General features: G+C 43.0%; 1 protein-coding gene across 6 annotated transcripts in view; it reads left to right on the top strand.

The window, feature by feature from the left end:
- Positions 1-6,872: 6,872 nt before the first annotated feature.
- RBM33 (RNA binding motif protein 33) overlaps positions 6,873-20,816 on the top strand; it is a 107,794-nt gene continuing 93,850 nt past the window's right edge. For all 6 annotated transcript variants that reach the window (XM_050892716.1, XM_050892718.1, XM_050892717.1 and 3 more), the window contains exons 1-2: positions 6,873-7,001; positions 18,437-18,515. In XM_050892716.1, the coding sequence (XP_050748673.1) occupies positions 6,974-7,001; positions 18,437-18,515 (107 nt within the window). In that variant the 5' untranslated portion in view covers positions 6,873-6,973. The remainder of the gene's footprint in view (positions 7,002-18,436; positions 18,516-20,816) is intronic.

Genomic DNA, 20,816 nt, shown 5'->3' with positions numbered 1-20,816 from the left:
CCTGGGCTGCAAAGAACTCATTATAGAAAAGGTGCCCAGTTTAATGTGGATGGGCTGTGATAAATAAATCTGTTGGATCGACTAGATATACTCAGGTCCCTGGCTGAAACTGATTTGATATGTAGGGTCTAATTCTGTCAGTCTTCCTTGTAAGGAACTTAGTTGAATGTGAAAGATTTGTGGATTTTGGCCCAAATAATACACTGATGCTGTCGATCACTGTAACAGAAAAACAGTATAACCAAAGTTAATGTTAGAAGATGTTGTGAAACCTGTGAAACAAATGCAGCTACTGAAAAAACACATGATAAGGTCTAAATCCTGACCATCCTTTTACTCATTAAGGTTCACATCACTCATTGCATTTACATCCACACATATCAGGGCAAAAAAAGAAACTGGTCAATAATAGCTATAGCAACTATCACCAGATATAATACTGGCAAGGTCTTCCTGAATACTAAACCCAGTTCAAATGATTCTCTTTTCCACACAAACATATTTGCATAAAGAGGTCTAATACTTGCAATGCTTCATTTCACTAATTGGCTTATTGGTAATGTGCTAGAGTGATCTGTTCCTGAGTTTGTTTGGCAACAACACTTTTGTACATATGGATAATCCATAAAATTGGGTGCATTGTATCTCTGAGTCTCTGAAGGACTCCATTATAGCCTAAACCCATTACCCATTAGGCCCAGCAAACACAGAAATGGCTTGATCCTGCAATATGCACTGAAGCTCTACCAGCCAGGAGTCTTCTCCTGGTAAACGTGGAAAATTTTAGACTTAAGTTCTGCTACTGGCTCTAATCTTGCTCAGCACTATCAAAATAGCGACTCTATGGTTGGGATTTATTTCCCTTCACTTTTATCAAGACATGTCTCCCACAGCTAAGAGCCGCCATTCAGCCCTTCTAATGTAACTAAGCGGACGAGGTTCACACAACGAGCTTAGATTAGGCATCTAACTTTTAGCCAACTAGAGCTAGAGAACATTTATCCTTCCCTTAGAAAGAATCCCCGAGGAGTGTCTGAGCATGCAGCTGTAGCAGTGCTATGACACAGATGTCTGTCCATGAAGGATGGGGCATCAAAATTCTTGGGTGCTCAGTAAGACAAAACATCCAGATGCGGATCTTGTTCATACCGAAGATGCCGATTGCTTTGAAGTGTGTTATCTTTACTTATTTATGCCAATGACATGCTCAGAACTACACTCTCAATGTTAAGCAGAGGCAACTCCCGGCCACTGGAATAAACAGAAGTAACCATAAAACGACTCTAGATTATGCCAACCGAAATCATTCCTGTTAGGGCTATTCTGTAAACTTAGCATCTCCATACATTTACAGGGTTTGTTACAATCACATTCACGCTTTCACAAAGCTGAGGGCACAAAAACTGCTTCCAAGAACCACTGGTATCGAGGCCAGGCTAAATACGCTCTAAGTTGCTAGAGCTGTGTGCAGGAGTTCTTGGATTTCACAGCTGGGTACTTCTAGCAAATTGTACTCCTTTCTGTGCATAGTCCCGAAGGATTTCCCCATAAATGCATAGACCTAGTTCTCGCATGTCTGGCAAACTCTTCCTGTATGCTTGCCAAGTTTTAAAGGGCAAGGAATCAACAGCTGATAATTTATGCCAGGAACCTACAATGATCCAAATTCACCCCTTGTGTAATTCTGGTAAAGCCAGCAGAGTTCCAGGGGAGAAGTTGTTGGCTTAGCAAAGTAAATTTTCACTGACATTTGAGGAATACACAGTATCAATTAAAGCAGAGCTAATTATTGCTACTGTTATTTGCATTGCAGTAGTTCCCAAAGGCTTTTAACAGGATTATAGCCTTCTGGTACGAGGAGTTCTTAGGAACGTAAGCTCTGATCTGGAAGTTCATCTATGATAGCTGACATTTGGTACCTGTGCACAATGTCTCTAAGTTCAGTGGGGCTCCACAGAGCACGGGGCTTTGCTCACAGGTATGAGCCACAAGAATCTGGGCCACAGAAGTTGCTTGTGACGCTCTGAGGTTTGCCTAGAACCACCACATGTCCTGCTCTTTACAGAGTGGAAGGGGCCAGCCTGGCCTGTGTCCAGAGAAAGCAAGCCCTTCCCAAAACAGCATTTGGGCAAGGCCAACGATGCCATACATTGGCTCCCTGTCAGGAAACCTTGGGAAACACTCCTAACCTTTCCTTATTCTGATATGTTTATCATGGGCTACCACCCCCTTTGCCTAAGAATGGGGCATCTTCCACTATATTCTGAGTCATTCTTGAAAGGAAGGACTGCCTTACACTTGTTAGCTTCACCCCGATTCCACTGCTGCCCCTGACACCAGATGGGCTTCCTGGTGAAATAAAGCAAAGCTTAGTCAGTAAGACTTCCAGCATCCAGACTGAAAAAAAAAAAAAATTAGAAATAAAATGCTGTAATATGTTTAACACTTGGATTCCTCTCGTGTTTCTTGATTTATTTTCTCTAGATCCCTAAAATATATTGCAAACACTGGGGTCCAGGGCAATACCCAGGCTTCTGCGTGCTGCTCTCAGTTCAGAACCCAAAGCTACCGCCCAAACCTCCCTGCAGCCAGTTGGAGCTGGTAATAACTTATATATTTTACACTATACTTCAACAATATATGCATTCTGTTGAGATTTTGATCTTCGGTGGGTGACCAGCTTTCTAGGGACTCCACACGTGACCCATTATTAACACACTTGACACACATTGCTTGTTTCGACCATTTCTCAGCACACAAGCTCTCCTATTCTCCACCCAAGCAGCTGTTTCAGGGGTCCTTAGGTCACGTTGCTCTCAAGAAATTACAGCCAAAATAAGATGCATCAAGTGGATTGCAGACAACAAGGCAGATAAGCTGCAACAAGTGGATAAATAAGTAACAAGAATGGGGGAGGAAACAGAAAGAGAAAATACAGCGATAACAAAATCTGATACACAGGAACACTGCCTGCAGCTCTGAAACTACAGTTAGTCCGGAGACTGTAACACACTCAGAATGTTTTCTGTTCAAAGTTTATCACACCAGTGTTTGTCGTATATTTTAATTGTTTTAATCCTCATACTGTTCTCTTTCCTTAAGTGAGATATTTATTAATTTTTAAAGTCTTTCCCATTTCCTAGTCTGCCTTTGCCCTTCTGGGGAATGCGCTCAAAGAGAAAGCATCTTTCACCTGTGTGTATCTTTTAAGAGGTACTGCTGCCTCCTAAGATTGCTGCCACTGCCAACAGGTCATAGATCAGGCCCAGTGGCACCTACAAGAGAGTGAATTTGCTTTCGCACCCCTCATTTGTACACTTTAAATCCAAAATTTCCTGTCATGTGTGACAGAACATTTTCTGCATCACAGAAAGTTCCTGAAATAACCCAAGACCTGTTTAGTGTCCAATCTGGAGGAACTCATCCAAAGACAGGCTTAACTTGGAATAAAAGACGGTGCCTCAGTTAGATGTCACTTTGAGAGGTTCATCACGAGAAGGTTACGAGCCAAACCCAGGACCGCACCACCCATCTCAGCCAGCCTGCCAAGCTACAAAAACTCAGTCTGGTTTTGCCAGACTAGAAAGAAAGGTCACAAAGAGGTAACCATGGTTAAAAAATAAGTCAGAAGCACATTTTCTCTAGGGAATTAGGAGCCATTTGCTGTTGATAACACTGTCCTTAATACCCTCGTATTAATTTTAAGTGTTTAATGGAATTAAACTTGGAAGTCTCCTTTACTGGATTTCTGACTGGTGACTTTTAGCCATTTGAGTGTGCATGCAAAAAACCCTAGTGATTTAAATAAAAAACAGATGAAAAATGAATGTGCCTGCTCCAAAAATAAGCTACTAAGTATTTTGGAAAAAAATGTTAACATCCAAAACCAGTGTAAATAAAACTGATACTGACTATCGCAGTGGAAACAGCTTAATGTAGAGAAGTTAGGACACAACAATTTTTACCGAAAAGTTTCAAATAATCAGAAAAAAAGAAGTTTAGCATTATTCTCCCCAGCTTAGAGAGGGAAATCTGAGGTAGCAGATGCATGGCAACCTGCCCCATTGATGCAGCAAGCGAATGCAGAACCAGGATTACAGGTTTCTTGAGTTTTGGCTCAGTTATTTACTTAATTGCCTTGCAAGACAATCTGTTGCATTCCCAACTGCAGCTGGATTTGCTTTGGAAGACACACAGGCAAATACATTATTTATGCAGAACTTCCAGAAGTATTCAATAAATTGATGATGATTAGTTCACACAAAGTCATTTTAATTCATGGATTCCAGAGGCGGCAAGTATATTAACCCCCATTTACAGAAAAGACACGAGCACACTTGCATTTTATGGCACAGGTCAGGTAGTATCGAGAAAAAGTTGGAGTTTTTTATACAGAATCCAGAGTAACTATAGTTCTTGGAATTTGAAAACTCACGGAAAGTCCTGAGTGAAGGCAAGTAGAGCCATACCTATCGCTGTCATCATAGTTTAGGCCCCTGTTCGACACCTGCTGAAGTTCAGACATCTGGGAACGGCCACTTTTTTGTACCAGAGCTGTGCAAAATGGCTGCAGGGTCTGTATATTAACAAACAGAATAATAATGAACTATCCTGTTATTCCTCTTTAATATTGGATTGGTGGGTTAAGCAAATGGTAACTTGATTTGTGTTTGGACTGTCAGTCATGGAAATCAAACCAGCTATTAACATGAACAAAAATATAGAGCATAAAATACCTATAAAATACACTCTTCTACATATCTGAATGCCACAAAGATGCTTATTGTGAATGGTACTTATGTTTAACACTTAATTTCCCAGCCTCAAACAGAAGGGATACAGAGAATTATGACAAGAGAGTTGTGAATTGTTAACAGGCTGCTACTGAGACTGGCTGAGTCTCGTCCCACACACCACTTCTCCATCCAGCCTTTAAAGGGTCCAGAAAACTCCCTCCCTTGCCAGGAGATCCTTTTGTGTTGCAAACCAGCTACCCAAAAGGAAGATCAATACCAGGGAGCGATGGTTGAACTCCTGGCCCCACTGAAATAATAACGGTTTTTTACCACTGATAGTGGTAGTATTCACTTCACCTACCACCTCCACGTCAGGCAGTCAGAGCTGGACTGATGGACTATGTATTAAATTATCAGCAAGCATTGCCTACTGATGGTCTATTTCCTACATTAAAGTCAGAATTTGGCTGTGAGTTTGTATGAATATGTAAAGAATAAATCTCTAGCTGTACAGTTGTGAAGAAAACCTAAAAAATGAGACCAAATGCAATGCAGAGATAAGTCTGCAGGGAGCCTGGAACAAAGTGACATGAGAACTTCCCTATTCTCATAGCGAGGGTTTAATCAGATAACGCCGATAATTTAAATACTAACATTGTTAATTATTTCCATGAGGACTTGTCCACCTGGGAAAGTTTTGCCATTTACTTGAACTACTCTTGTTATAGTAGGCTCCATTAAACTGTTTTAGATCAGATTTGGCTTCTTCACAAGTAGTGTAACCTAAAAGTTTGTTTTATATCAAGGCACAATTTTACACGGTATTTAACCCCGTCTGTGCAGAATGCCACAAGTCCTGATTCCCCCATTAAAACTAGGAAAAGGCGGTAAGGAAACTCAAAAGGAAAACTCTTTTTGGTGAGTAACTTTTCTGCGGGATCAGTGATCCAAACTGATCTACTCTGCAGCCACACGCTCACTAGGTCCTTTGAAAAGGAGAGGGGGAACACCTAGCTAAGCAGCCAGGAAGGAAGTGCTTAGAGAAAGGACTAGCAGAAAAGGACTTTTAGCTTGCAGTGAAACTGGGTTTAGCATGTTATGAGAGTGACCCTGTCAAGTATGTACTCAGGCAAAGCCTGAGTGGAGAAGCAAGAACTACATGGCCTGAACTGTTTTAGTTTAGTTTATGCAAGCGTTAACTCCCCTGCACGCTCAACCCTTAAAAGATGGAGGACCACCGATCTACCTCACATAGCCCAAACTGTCCCTTTCATGGTGTATTTTAATCCCATTAACTCAAGGGTTTTTCTTCTCGCACTAGAGGCAGCTGAACTTGGGGGTTCAAGCTGGACCTACGACCTACTGAAGCCTCCGTGCAGCCCAGTGTGAGCTGGGCACTTCAGAGGTGTTCTGAGGAGCCTCCCACTTTGGCAAGAGACATCTACATACCCTCGTGAGGGAGGTGTGGGAGCACTGAAAAGCAGCGCCTCTTTCTCCCGTTCCCCCTCTCCACTATTTGTCCCAGTCAGGTAAAGGCACCGCAGCCGGCTCGGCCGCCGCCTCCGCACGCAGGCAGGCAGGCCGCGCCAGCAACCTCCCTCAGGGCCGGAGGCCGGCGGGCCTGCTCCCCGGTGAGAGGGAAGCTAGGCCCAGCACCTCGGACTGCCCGCGGAGCCCCCGGGCAGGGTGCGGAAGCACTCGGGCACGGCTCCACGGCCCTTCCCCACAGCCGCTGCGCACCACGGGCCCCGCCGCCATGCCGCCCGCACGGCAGCCTTCCGCCCCGCCTCACTGCCCCGCGCGCACGCGCATCCCCGCCCATCCGCGGCGGCACGTGCCACGCTGTGACACATGCGCACTCCTGCCCAGCCCGCCCGGCGCCGGCGGGAGGAGGCCGTTCGGCGCATGCGCCGAGGGGGCTGACGGTGGCCGGCGTGCGGAGCGCCCGGGCCCTGGCTAACCAACCAGCGGCGCCCGCTGCCCGCCCTCCCCGCGAGGGAGGGTCCGGTCCTCCGCCATCCCATGATGCAGCGCGGGGGCGGCGGCGACAGCGACGGCGGTGGCGGCCGCCATGTTGTGGTAGTTTGTTGTTCTCCCGCGGTGGGTGCGTGCGGCGGGAGGGGGAGCCGCCGGGCGCCGAATCCGAGCCCTTCCCCGTCCCCCCGCTCCCCGCCGCTCCTGGGGGCGGCACGGGGTCGCTGCCGGGAGCCGCCGCCGCCTGGGCAAGGCGAAGAGCCATGGCTGCCGCCCTGGGAGGAGGCGCAGGTGGGTATCGCGGCCCCCAAGGGCTTCGCCTGGGCGCGGGTGGGGGGCTCGGGGCTCCGGGGCCTCGCCTGGGGGAGCGGGGCCGGCTGCCGCCGCGGCGCGGGGCCTCAGTGGGGGCGGAGCGGCCGGCGGGGCTGAGGGGAGCCGTGGGCTGCGGAGAGCCGTGGGCTGCGGGGCCTTCCTGGGGCGGTGGCGCCGCCGCCCCCCGCCGCCTCCCCCCGCCGCCTCTCCGTCTTTCGCCTGGGCGGGGGCGGCGGGATTTGCGTGCTCGAGGGTGCCGGCGGGGCGCGGATCGGGTGGGCCCCGCGCTCCCGGAGGGGAGCAGGAGCTCCCCTGGCACCGCAAGGCCCCAGGAGCTCCTCTCTTGCTAATGGGAGTCAGCGTCGTGCGGTGATGGGAACTGTTGTCTCCCCTTGGCCGGGGCAGAGCCGGGAAGGGGCAACAGCTTCATCGCTCAGCACAGGTGTGGGACCTCTGGGTGGGATGGATGTGTTTACTGAAAAACATTCATTCCCATACTTCTTACAGCTATAGTGTGTGACCTGTTTGAATAACTTATCTCTCATCCGGGGAGTAGTTATAATTTATTTTATGGCCTGCCCAGAAGCATAAGGTTTCACTTGGAAAGTGTAAAATGAAGTCAGTGCTTGACCCTAGGACTCTCAGGTGTGCCACTGCTGCTCTTCTTGACTAAGGACGCTTCTTTTCACAGCATTTTAAGTGACAACTCAAAACCCTCTGTGGTTCTGATTGGTATATTAAGCAAATTTTAAAATGAGAACATTTGGTTGAGTAGTTAAAGACTTGCAGGAGTCACACTGGGGTGTTCAAGAGAGATACAGTTAGGAGAACATGTCTGTTTCTGGTGCTGTGGGCCTTGCTTTCACTAGGAATAACAGTTTTGATAAAGGCTGGTCAGAGTTGTCAGTTGACCCACTTGTCCTTGTCTGTACAAAAGTTTGTGATGATTTTAGTCTGTTTTTTCTGTAAGTAGGTGTCATGGAGAAGAGTGTGGCTTGTCCTGTGATCACTCACCTAAGTGGTCAGACTGTTCGCCATTGTTAGCTTAATTGGTAACAAAGTACATAAACACAATTAAATTTCTTACTAAAGGTAAATGTTACAAAGAAATTCCCAAATTTAGGAGTTGAGTTTGGGAAGAAGGCTAGGAAGGACAGCACTGATTGGTAAACCAGTAAATATTCAAATATCTTGGCCATTGTTTTAATGGTGTTAAATATATTGCAACGTTTAAGTTATTTTACAAAAATCTTTGTGCTAGTTTCTGTGGTTCAGATCAGTTATATGTGCTGTGGAAGTAAACTTTGCATGCGTGTTCTATCTCTGGAAGTTTTTTTTTGTAGTAATATGAGCTCAGAGTAATTTAAAGAAAGTGTCACTTTTGAAGCATTTTGGTTCTTGTGTTTAAAACTCTACTGCAAGTTGAGTGAGCATGCTTTCATGTGCAAAGGTATATGCAACAGACCACCTTCAACCAAGTGGTGAAACTGCAGTTTCAAGACTAGTTTTTTGTTGTGGAGTACCATTTGTGTCTAACCATGAATTAGGATCCCTTTGTACTAAGTCGGCACAAGTGGTTGGTTGTTGTTTGTTCAGCGTTAACACTGTGCTCATCAATAAATGGTGGCCAATTAAATACGATCCTTGCCCCATGTAAACAGTGTTTGTTTAGTCTAGGTGGTCACTGTGCAGCACTTGGCTGAATGAAGAAACCCAGAGGTGTCACACTTATGTCCATATGACTAGTCAAGGAAAATTCCTGGTTGAAGTTGTTAAATACACTTTTAAAACCTAGTAAAAAAGCCTAGAACTTGCAGGAGTGGTATATGCAACTCTTTTTGGAAAGGGACTACTATCCAAAGTCAGTAGTGGTAACAAATGGGAAAGAAGCCCAGGACTAAGTGGTTATTTGGCTTAAATGTTTTTGGTCAGTTAAAGTTTTAACTGTAGGAACTAATATTTTGGATTTAGTTTTTGGGGGGAGGGAAAGACTTTAAAATATGGAGATAACAGCACTCCAGTGTTGTCTTAAAAAAAAAAAAGTCTCTAATGATTGGTAAAGTAGTACAAAATGGGTTTTGGAAAAATAAATGGAGTGTTAATTTGATGGCATTGCAGGGTAACAGTTGACACAGTGGGATAGTTTTGGCTTTGAAGATGCAGATTAAAGTTTAAATATTCTGTAAGGATATGATGCAGGGCTGAAAAATGAAGTGTGAAATGGCTATGTCGGCTGAACATTTAAATATATTTGATGGGATGGAAGGAAGGTGATTTGTCTGTTGGAGAGCATGTGTGGACTCATTGGTCATTTATAATTTTTAGGCTCTTGAGAAATACTGGCTTGATTCATAAGAATAAAGTATTCATATGTACTTTTGTGACCAGATACTCGTGTTGGTGCAGCTAAACTTTGTAAGGATGAAGGTAAAGGCTCTTTCAGTGGTAGGTTTTACAAACATAAACTGGAAAGTTTTCAAGTGGTGGTCTGTGAGGTCTCTGGAAGTGATTCACCGCTTCATATTACTTCACAAATTCCTTTGCTATGCAGCCTCATTCAACTTGTTTCTAGTTCTAGAATGGCTGTATTGAAATATAGAAGTTCAAGGTAGCTGTGCTAGTGATGATGAGGGACTTTGAGGGCTTATAGTTGCTCATTAGTCCATTGACATGGTTAAGACAATGGTTCCAAAACTTTGATTCAAACTTTCATATAAAAACAGAACCAGAGCAAACATGTTGAATGTTGAGTAAAATCATGTTACTTAAAGGGCAACTACAAAGAGGATGGAGGGCCTCTCTTCACAAGGAGCCACATGTAGAAGACAAGGGGCCACAGCTACAAGTTGCACCAGGAGAGGCTTCACTCTATGCAAGACATTTTTTTTACAGTGAGAACAATGAGTCACTGGAGCAACCTCCTCAGGGACATGGTGGAGTCCCCATCACTGGAGGTTTTCAAGATGCAATTGGACAGGGTGCTAGATAATCTATCTCATCTAGGCTCCCTTTCCCACGAAAGGTAGCACCAGATGGTCTTTCAAGGTCCCTTCCAACCTGGACTGCTCTATGATTTAGTGATCATCTGTTTATAGTGTAACGTAAAAACTGTGGTGTATAGATGCTGAAATTTTTTCTTGGTATTTAAAATCTAGCTGTAAATTGATTGCAGTAATCTCATTTAGGGAGAGATGGTTACAGGGTAAACAACAAACCATCAGTAAAACAAAGCAAGGAGCACTTCTAATCTTGATTGTTTGCCATACTGAAGTAAGGGAAAACTATTGTAAGTTTTCTTCCTTTCAGATTAATTGACTTGTCATGAACTTCAGTGGTCTAGAAGACTTGGAGTGTAGATATCCTTGGGGTGTGAATCATGACAAGGGATGGGGCGGAGGAGGAGCTGAAGAGGGCCCCATCTATACATGTCTACCCCATATTCCTACTGGAAGTCCTGTACCAAGAGTAGGTGAATGGGTGTTTCTCTACCACTGAGTCTGTTACGTCAATCCTGCAGCTTGAACCTAAGCTGTCATCAGTTTAATTTCATTTTAACTAATCTGAGGGCTGCTGTTGTGCTCTCAGCAATGTATTGGCTTTAAAAACCTCTTGTGAAGCTGTTGATAAAAATTGGAAAAAAGCTTATACTGCTAGCACAGCGAGCACCTTTCTCTGTGTTGTGGGTCACTATCCAATTCAAAGATGATGTAAAAATTCTCCAGTGTGACAAATTCAATTGAATTTGTCGTGCTTCAGGCTATTCGGCAGCAGCATACAGGAACTGGAAATAGATTCTGCATTTGTGCCTAGATGAAAGCAGGTGGAGTGCTGGCTGTATTTTGGTGTCTGTGGGTATTGCATCCTACTTTATTAGGTGGACTGATGCAACTGGTCACTATAACTTAGAGGGCTATAACTTTATTGGGATATGCACACACTAAAACTCCTGTAAGTGTCAAAGGCCTATAGAGTTTACAATTCATGAAGTACAAATATATGATCATGGGCTATTGTACCAGCTAAGGACTAGTGCCAGAAAACATTAGTACTTGAATGAGCTTGTGGCAGGCAGATTTGCTTTAAAGCATAGTGATTTTTAATCTCTTTATGCTTCTTTGACAAGTTTTCACTGAAAGTTATGTTCTTCTGAATGTTCTCTCATTTCAGGTCATCTAAATTAAACATAGCCTTAGTATCACTTGTTTTTACAAAAGCCAAACAATGCTTTATTGCATCAAATACTAAACCTCAGATTTTAGGTCACATAGAACTTGTTGTCCAGAATAATTTAAGATGATGGTTGTCACTGACTTCACCAAAAAACCTCCAAGTCAGTCATGTGATTGGTCCTGTGTTATATTCTGCTGTAATGCATCCTCAGTTTTAACTATAACTTTTGGTTACTGTGAAAGATGCTGGAGGGTTTCTGGAGAGTTGCAGTTTCTCATCAGTGTCCAAAGCCATTTGGGAATGTGGAGTTCATGTGGATTTCATTTAAACTCTTGGCCTTCATTCATTGTTCAGTGTTTGTGAGGCAAGGACTATGACACTTTTAAAATGTTTTTCCAAAGCAAATATATTTTCAAATCCAAGCAGACTTTGGAAATGTTTTTTTGTGGCTTGGTGGTTTTGGGTTTAGATGTAGTTTATTTAAAAAAAAAAAAAAAGAAAAAGAAAAAAAAAGTACTGTTTCTTTCAAGCAGTGGTTAGAGAACTTCAATTCCAGGCAGCATATTGTAATTAGTTCTGTTCTTGCTTATTGCTAGTGACTTGCTTTGTATGATGACAAACTCTCTTAAAAAAAAGCTGTTTTTTGAGAAGGTAGAAATAACTTATCTCCTGTAGAAATTAATTTTTCTGCTTTATTTCTTTGAGGAAGCTAAACTCTGTCCTATAGGAGTAAAAAGAAAACATGCAATACACTAGTTGAGGAACATGTTATGCAATTGTTACATTCTTATAAATACTGAGTCACTGAATACTTAAGCCTTCTATGAGTAATTGTTTACCAATATAAAGACTACGTGATGTCTGTTCCTGAACAGATAAATTAACTGTTCGTGTTTGAGTGTGGTGTGTTTGTGCACATGTGTTCTTGTGCATAATGCGGTAGTAGGAGTGAATGGGATTTTTATGATGGGGTAGAGAGCTTGATTATCTGTAATAAATGGGACTGGATTCATAGTGTGCTTCATAACGCGTTAGGTTTACATCACAGACTCGGGTTCAGGAGTTCCTGTTGACCTTGTGTTTCTACTGCTAGATGCTGTTGTGATTTGTTACCAGAAGTTTTTGTTCAGCTGGTGTTAATAGTACAATTACATTGCCAGCCTATGTTTTAGACACGGCTGTTCCTCATGAAACCCGTTATTCTTCTGTATCACATAGCAAGAGATACCGAAATTCAGTTCACTATTGGACAGAAACATAGGTCTGTTTTTAAATGGTATGCTTAGTTCCTGAAAATTGAGGCTTTACAATACCTATGTGTTGTGTAACCTTTTGCAATGAAATATGAAGAAAAATATTCTGTAGAAATAAACTATTATGTAAAGATAAGCTGGTAAGCTGTTTTTAATCCGGAGACTTGTGCTTGAAAGGCTGTCAAGTTGTCATGTTGAGTGTTTTAAATATGATGCTGGGGAATGGGATAGATCAAGATGGGCTTGTTCAGCATTAAATCTAAGCAGAGAGAATTGATGTTTTTTCATGTGGTAAATGACTTTTTTCCTCTAGTTTTCTTTTTCTTTTGAATAGCTCCCTTACCTGTTCTGCCAAAAGCAGTGCAGCTTAGTTACTTTATTAAAAGACCTGTTGGGTAAACTGTGTAATACTTCTTTATCCATTGAACTATTGGATCATTGTGGCATCTCCATCTTGTTTTGGATAAAGAGAAATCTTCAATGCTTTTTCAATGCCTAAAACTAATAGTATGTTTTATGTTCATGGTAGTGTAATATTGAAGCAAACCAAAATACAAAATTTTGAACTGTTAAGGTTTATGAGACAGCAAGTGGTTAGTGTTCCAGAAAGTGTGCACGTCTATTTCTAGGAAGATGAATGATGCAGTCATCAAATGTTTTTCCCAGTCTAGAAGTCTTGGCCATCTCATTGCAGTAAAATACTCCATCTTAGCCCTACATAGCAACTGTTGCTACCTTTCTAGGCTATGCTGGTACCATTTTAAGATGTTAAGAGCTCTGCAGTGTTCCTGCTGATTCACCTCCTACGCTTGTGAGACTTGACTGTGTAGCTTAGGACTTCCATTTTACATAGAAAAATGATTAGTGAAGGTTTTATTGAAAGGGTGTCCACAGAGTTAGAAACTACCGTCAGTATAGCCAAAGAGGAAATGAGGCTTGTATTTTGCGGATTTCTAGTGTGGATGATCTGTTCTTATTAAGCAGGAAAAAAAATAACAGTTCTGGGCATATACCATAAAACCAAAAATTAAGCTGTATAGAACAGCTTGTAGCACTGCTTTTGCTACACCAGGGTAAGTATAAAGCAAACAGGAACCTTTTAGTGTGGGGAACCAAGTGTGTTTGGCTGTATTTGTGCTTATTCTGGTTCACAGCTGGCCAGAGCCTTGTGAGGCAGGCTGGTCTAACAAAACAGCCAGCTTTAGTCAGTCTCTGCAGCATCCTGCAACTTCTCTGTCACTTTGATAATGGCCATTTTCTTAGAGCTGCAGTAGGAAGAGCCAAGTGGTGGATTATTTCTTTTGTTTTCCTGTATAACTGGTCTGCCCTGCTTACTTATTCAGTTAGTGCTTTTTTGGTATCAAATATTCCTATCAAATATAGGTCTTGTTTGTTTTTTTTCCTTCTAGTGCTGCCTGGAAGTTAGAGAGGGGGCTTAGTGTGTTTAGTGCTCACCTGTCAGGATCTTCCAGTTGATACCCAGCTAATGTGCACACATCTTGGTGAGCTTTGCCGTAAGAGCCTTGAATTGAAACAAGGAGCTGTAGCCATTGCATTGCATGTCTTAGCAACAATTGCTGTGTACGGCTACCTTTCTAGGCTGCACTGATACTGCTGGAAGAAATACAAAACCTCTTCCAACTGCTACAATGGACGCTTTCCTGCTTAAAAAGCTTATGTATTTGTAGATGCGTGACTGTTGTGACCTCCTTTTCTAAAGGAGAGCTACAACCTGCTTTGGGCTCTGACAACACTTAATGTCAAAATGGCATAATTTGTAATGCTCAGTGTCAGCTGTCACAGAACAAATAAGCATAAAAAAGAAAAGCTGGCTCCCTCTGTCCCAAAGACCTTTATATCATAAGTGTGTGATGAGATGGGGAGAGAAGAGATGAGAACAGGGAGGTGGTGGGGACATCTGTGGAACAGTTCTTATAAGCTGTAGTCACCACACACAGATTGACCAGTCATTTCTGAGGCTTTTGTATGCATCCTGCGAGAGGGGACTTGTGAAAAGGGCTTTGCATGGATGTAATTCAGCTTTGGATTTTGGTAGGAGTTGCCCATAAATAAGGAATAGGATGTGAGAAAGTTGGAGGGGTTGGAAGAGCTGGAGGGTAGAGGTTCGTGATGTTGGCTGAGTGGGGGTCCGGGTCTACACTAGAAGCTTGGCAGGAACTTGGACCCTCTTTTGGTATTGTTTCTTCACTAGCAGTAATGCTAGGTTGAAGCACTTTTATGGCCGTGAAACTTTAATATCTATTTTCTGTAGAGAGATCTCAACAGAGAAGAAGGGTTTGGCATGTAACTTTGTGTGGTCTAGATTTAAACCTGGCTGACATGAAGGTCCATCTGTGTAAGAATTGTGTGCTGAAGAGCTAGAATTTTGTCTTCAAGTGGTGTTGGTTTATAATACAGCTCTCTGTAGTTCTAAAAGTGGTGCCTGGCATGAAAAAATATATCTTGCAAACAAGCAGGCATAGGTTAAAAAGAAGTTGTTGTCTTGAGCTGTGTTAGTCAACATGTGGACACTTGTAATTTGGGATGCTGCAAAACCAGTCGCATTACCTTAAAAAAAAAAAAAATCAATCTTTGGAGGTGGTTACATCAAGTCAGTGGATTACTGCAATCCAGCTGTAAGAACAATGACAGTACAGGATATTTGTGCCCTTAAAATGTCAATGCACTAAGATAATCACTGCAGCATGATTTTGAATGACCATGAGGAGAGCAAGGTGGTGTTTTTTTCAGAGACTACAAAATTGGATAATTTGGTGTTCAAGAGGAAGATTGTATATCTGTCTGGCTTTCCCCTGTGGGTAAAATAGGAATTGGAATAGAAGGAGGTTGCAATATGTAGATGTTTGAGCAGAGAAATGTAAAACAACTGTTTGTTTCAATGGTGTTAGCATAGGAGACCAACTGGAAGAACAAACAATCTAACACCAAGGTTAACTTGTAACTCCCTGGAACAAAGAGCTGTTTGCTCAGAAGGATACAGACAACGGCAGGAGACAAAACTTGATAAGGGAACGGGGGTGGGGGGGGGGGGGGGGGTGGGGGGGGTGCAGATCCCCTGCGCCTGTCCGAGGAATGTCTCAAACACTCGCAAGTGAGGAAAGATCAAACGATCCTTGAAGAAGAACTAAAGACTGATAAGAGGGAACAGCCTGCCAAAGGCTGGATGATTGCCCAAGAAGTGGTGAAGCCAGCAAAAAACTCCAATAACTAGGGAAAAGGTGAATGTGGCAGGGGGAGATTGCGACCACTGACTCAATTCCAGACCAAAAAGACCTGCCCCCCCCCCCCCACCTGCAAGGAGCATGCATGCTAATTTACATAGCAAGTGAAGCTAATTCAGAGAAGAGGTGGTCCACATTGAAGGATAAGAATATGAGGAGAAGGCAAGTGCCAAAAAAGAAAGGGAAAAGAAAGAGGAAGAACTTCTGAACGAGCGCTCCTGCAGACCAGAGACCCCCCTCGTTGGCTGGACCAATGCTGGAACCTGGACTGGTGATCCTTCTCTCGCCCCTTCTCTCGCCCCTTCTCTCGCCCCTTCTCTCGCCCCTTCTCTCGCCCCTTCTCTCGCCCCTTCTCTCGCCCCTTCTCTCGCCCCTTCTCTCGCCCCTTCTCTCGCCCCTTCTCTCGCCCCTTCTCTCGCCCCTTCTCTCGCCCCTTCTCTCGCCCCTTCTCTCGCCCCTTCTCTCGCCCCTTCTCTCGCCCCTTCTCTCGCCCCTTCTCTCGCCCCTTCTCTCGCCCCTTCTCTCGCCCCTTCTCTCGCCCCTTCTCTCGCCCCTTCTCTCGCCCCTTCTCTCGCCCCTTCTCTCGCCCCTTCTCTCGCCCCTTCTCTCGCCCCTTCTCTCGCCCCTTCTCTCGCCCCTTCTCTCGCCCCTTCTCTCGCCCTTCTCTCGCCCCTTCTCTCGCCCTTCTCTCGCCCCTTCTCTCGCCCCTTCTCTCGCCCCTTCTCTCGCCCCTTCTCTCGCCCCTTCTCTCGCCCCTTCTCTCGCCCCTTCTCTCGCCCCTTCTCTCGCCCCTTCTCTCGCCCCTTCTCTCGCCCCTTCTCTCGCCCCTTCTCTCGCCCCTTCTCTCGCCCCTTCTCTCGCCCCTTCTCTCGCCCCTTCTCTCGCCCCTTCTCTCGCCCCTTCTCTCGCCCCTTCTCTCGCCCTTCTCTCGCCCCTTCTCTCGCCCCTTCTCTTTATTCTTTTGCTTTTCTTCTCTAATGAGTAACACAAGGTACAAACCCCACACGTGTGCGAGCAGTAAGGAATTTGCTGTCTGATTATTTGCCAGTTGTCTGGAGCTATTGAATAAAAGTCTTTGGTTACGGACCTAGTGTTTTGTACGCTCTATTCCACACCAAGAGAATCGGCGAATCTGAGTCACCTCTCCCTCCCTTTTGGCAGGACATGACAGTCCATGTAAATTAGTTTAAATATAGAAGATTAGTTAAAATATAAAAGTATCTGTAGGCAGTAAAGGGGGGAACCTGATCAAAGGGAATTGTTTTTACCTATTGTTTCAAAACAAAAAAGTTGCCACACTTGACTTATGTTGCATCGTAATTCGTACTGAGCAGTCTTATTTTCATAGCTATTTATGATTGAAATTTCTGGTTTGAAAGCTCTTAATTTAGTGACATTGCAATAAATGAATTTTCTCTTCTTAATATTTTTACCTCCTTTTAAACTATTGGTCACTAACACCTGTATTTTGATTATATGAATTAAGATGTGGATATGTTTGTCATTGCATGTGGGGAATATTCACTGAAGGATACTGGGTTGAGTTTAAAGAGCTGAAGACAGATTTGGTTTTGAAGGTTCATTAAAAAAGCCAAACAAAACACAAAAAACGAGTTGATCCTTGGCATTGTACTTGGTCAAAGAGTTGAGTGCAAATAGAGACAGGAGAATGACTGGATATATGGCATCTTAGTGATCACCAATTTGGACTGTCAGACTGCAAGGACTGGATTGCTCAACCTCCTGTATTTTGCAGACCATTAAACTGCAGCTGGTTTCCCCCTGTGTTGAGTGTAACTTTTATTTGCCCATTTGTTTGACTCTTGTAAGAGTCATTAAAATGTGTGAAAAGACACTAAATCCAGGTGTGCCTTCTGTGTTGGGCTGTAGCCATGGGATGGGAGAGTGAGGGTTGAGTGTTTCTGAAGGTATTTGCTTCCAGTTTACAGATGATGAGACATCTGGATGTTTGCACAGAGCAGATGAGCTTTGCATTTCTGTTGCAGATAAATGAAGGATTTAACGTTTTTAACAAGCAAAATTGTCCTTTGCAAACTAAGCTATGCAAGAGTAATTTGTGATTTGATGGGCTAAAGTGAAGGTACTTGTTGAGAGAAATATATGGAGCACCAGTTTTATCTTGGAAGGCATGTACATGCTTAGGTACACAGTGTGAACTGTTTCAATGACTTCTAGGGTTTTTAATGCCCCAGTTGAGATAACTGATGGTGTATTACACCTGACTTCCCTTTTCTGTTTCGGGTTGCTGGTACCGTCCTGCCTTGTGCTGACCTGAGGTTTACTCCTGTTTTCAAAGTGCCTTTGCAGGGTCAGTGTGGGTGGATGAGCTTGTGGCCCCCAAGGCAAGCAGAGATCTGGCAGATGTGGCTCCCTTCACCTCCATTGCACCTCAGTTTCATGCATTTCTGGGGAGCTCCTGTCTCTGGAATGGCCTTCGTTGGCAAAATTTTCTGGAGATTTATCTCATTTTCTGTTTTCCTCAGGTCATCCTCACCTCAATAGTGAGAAGAGGGAAAGCTATATAGTACATTATGGGTTTTTTTTATTATTATTGAAGCATGTTGGTATTTATCTGTTTTCCTCAGTTAACGTGAAAAGTAGTAAAAGGTATTTTTGCATCTTCTGAACCTACACCACCCCCCCCCCCCCCCCCAATCCTGCCTATGTGGTTGTTTCAGAAACCTTTCATTTCAGTAAGACTTATTTAATGTAGCCACCTTCTTTACAGATGATGACTTTGATCAGTTTGATAAGCCTGGTGCAGAAAGGTCTTGGAGAAGAAGAGCTGGAGATGACGACTGGGACAGGTAGGTAGAATATTTTCATGTTCAGTTTCTGTATGCTGAATTACATTGCTCTGTTTTCCCATTCTGGCATTTTGTATTCTAACATTTAGAGTAGCTCACATTTAGATCCTAATGAAGATGTTGGTTGTTATGCATGTGTCAGCCGATGCTAGATTGTGCCAAACATGTACTTGCCTTGAGGAATATAGAGAGCGCTGTGAAGAGATACCATTTAAAATTGGATACATACAGAATATTTGTGGTGTGTAATTAACTTTGCAATTAATGTCCTGGTTTTCCTTTTAAATATTTAGTAGATCTCAGTGGTTTAAATAGTTAGGTTTTTGCTAGGACTTGAATTTGCCCAACTTAAACATCTAGTTTAAAAAAAAAAGTTAACTTCTTATCCTCAAAGTCCTAGTTCAGTTTTACATTGGGGAAGAGTAATGTAGCTTAGGTATGGGCGTCTATTGAAAAATATGACTGTTGTAAACATTTAGAAGTATGTGTGAACTGGGTTATTTTGGGGGAGAATAAGAGCGTGTTCTTTTACACGAAGGCACTCCAGCTGGGAAAGACTTGAATCAAGCTGCTGGCTAGACTTGTCTAGTCTTTCTGGGAGAAAACTTTTCACTTTTTTGTGGTGTTTTTTTTAATTATTATTCCTTTTTAGTAATAGAGAGACTTGTTCAGACTTTGCCAGTGGTTTTCACTGTAAAAATGGGAAAAAAACATTCCAAATAGATTTTTGTCTTTTCTAATAATCATTCAAGTGATTGTAGTAAACAAATTTGCTCTAAGTAGTTTTCCACTGAGCTGAGCCCTTGGAGTGAATCAGCTAGTCTACGTTTATCGTCATTCCAGAGGCATTAGTTTCCTCTTCTGTGCTTTTCTGCTAGGTTAAGCGGGTAGTTCTCATTGCTTTAGGAGGTAAGAGTGAATAAGGAATTTGGACAATAGCTTCAGTATACAGGGTGTTCTGCCGTATGCTGGTGAGGGGTGTCTGCTCTCTGTCATGCCAGCACAGCTGTTTGTGGGTGGGATGGTGAACTGCATCAAGGACCCGATCTGGTTTGAGAGTGTAATTAAAATAACTTGTTCAGGCTGGGTCACTGTACTGTGCTGCCTCCCAGCCCCAGCTCTGGGTATTCAGCAATACTGAAGCCAATATTACAGGCAAAAAGCTTTGTATTAGAATATTTTCTGAACTTTTTGCCTTTGGTGACTTCATGGTTTTAATAGGTGGGCTCTAAGATGCTGGCTGGTCACATTTGTTTTTAGCTGTCCTCCTCTTAACACTTCAGAAAATTTGGAAGAGTCAGCCGTTGTATTGGAAGTTGTAAGCTTATTGCAAATGGTAAACTCCCTGTGGCAAAGTTATTCTTATAGGACTTGAGAAAGCTTAGCAAAAACACTCTATAACCTGAGACTTTGAAACATGCAAGGGTTCAGTTTCAGAAAAAAGTTTTTGTTTATGTGTTTATTATTAGCTGCACATAATTTGAGATAGATGATCAAAAATCATATTGTTTAGTGAAATTGTAAGGGGTTTCAGGTGCAGCACTGGAGATTCCAGAGTTTCATCTTGCTGATAATTTCAGAAAATTTTTTTTACAACTGTATCTAATAGAATATTATTTTATTTGCATGTGTTGGAATTTTTATTATTTTTATTATTATTAATTCTTTTTAGATTGCCAAGCTGTCTTTGGAAGTGCTAAGTTCTGTGGTTGTCTGGGCAATTACAAGTGCTGTACATGGATATGTTGTTGCCTAATGCAATTGCATGAATTTTTTTAACTACTGGCCTAATTCAGTAGAGGACACAGTTTCTTGAAGATGGAAAAAAGGCTGAATGAACACAGTGGACTTGTTTTTTGGCTTTTTTTAATCCTTCATGCTTTGTTTTGCAACCTAAATCACTTTTTTTGTGGGGAGGGTGAAGGGGTTACGTTGTTAGTCATACATCTTGATAAACCATCAACTCTTACTGTGTTGCTACTTAGCTGAGTCCCATCCCCCAGTCATTTAAATAATTTTGAATTTCCAGATCTCTTTTCTTTCAGATCTCTTTTCTTTCTCAAACACTGAAGAGTGATAACTGAGAGTTGGAAGGCCACTGTTATTTGGGAGTACAAATGTAACATTGTTCTTGGAGAATTTTTCCCATTACATTTTTTTACAAATCCTTTTCCTGAAACACTTGTGTCCTTGCTACTGCTCGTGTTTAATGAGGCATGCTCATGAAATAGGAGGCCAGAAAGGGCCAGTCTGACATCTTTAGCACTGGCTGTTAATGTATACATTTATCTCTAAGTAGCC

The sequence above is a fragment of the Gymnogyps californianus genome, chromosome 2 (assembly GCF_018139145.2).
Source record: "Gymnogyps californianus isolate 813 chromosome 2, ASM1813914v2, whole genome shotgun sequence".
Lineage (NCBI taxonomy): Eukaryota > Metazoa > Chordata > Aves > Accipitriformes > Cathartidae > Gymnogyps > Gymnogyps californianus.
Note: the sequence above shows the minus strand (reverse complement) of the source record. Positions and strands in the feature narration are given on the sequence as shown.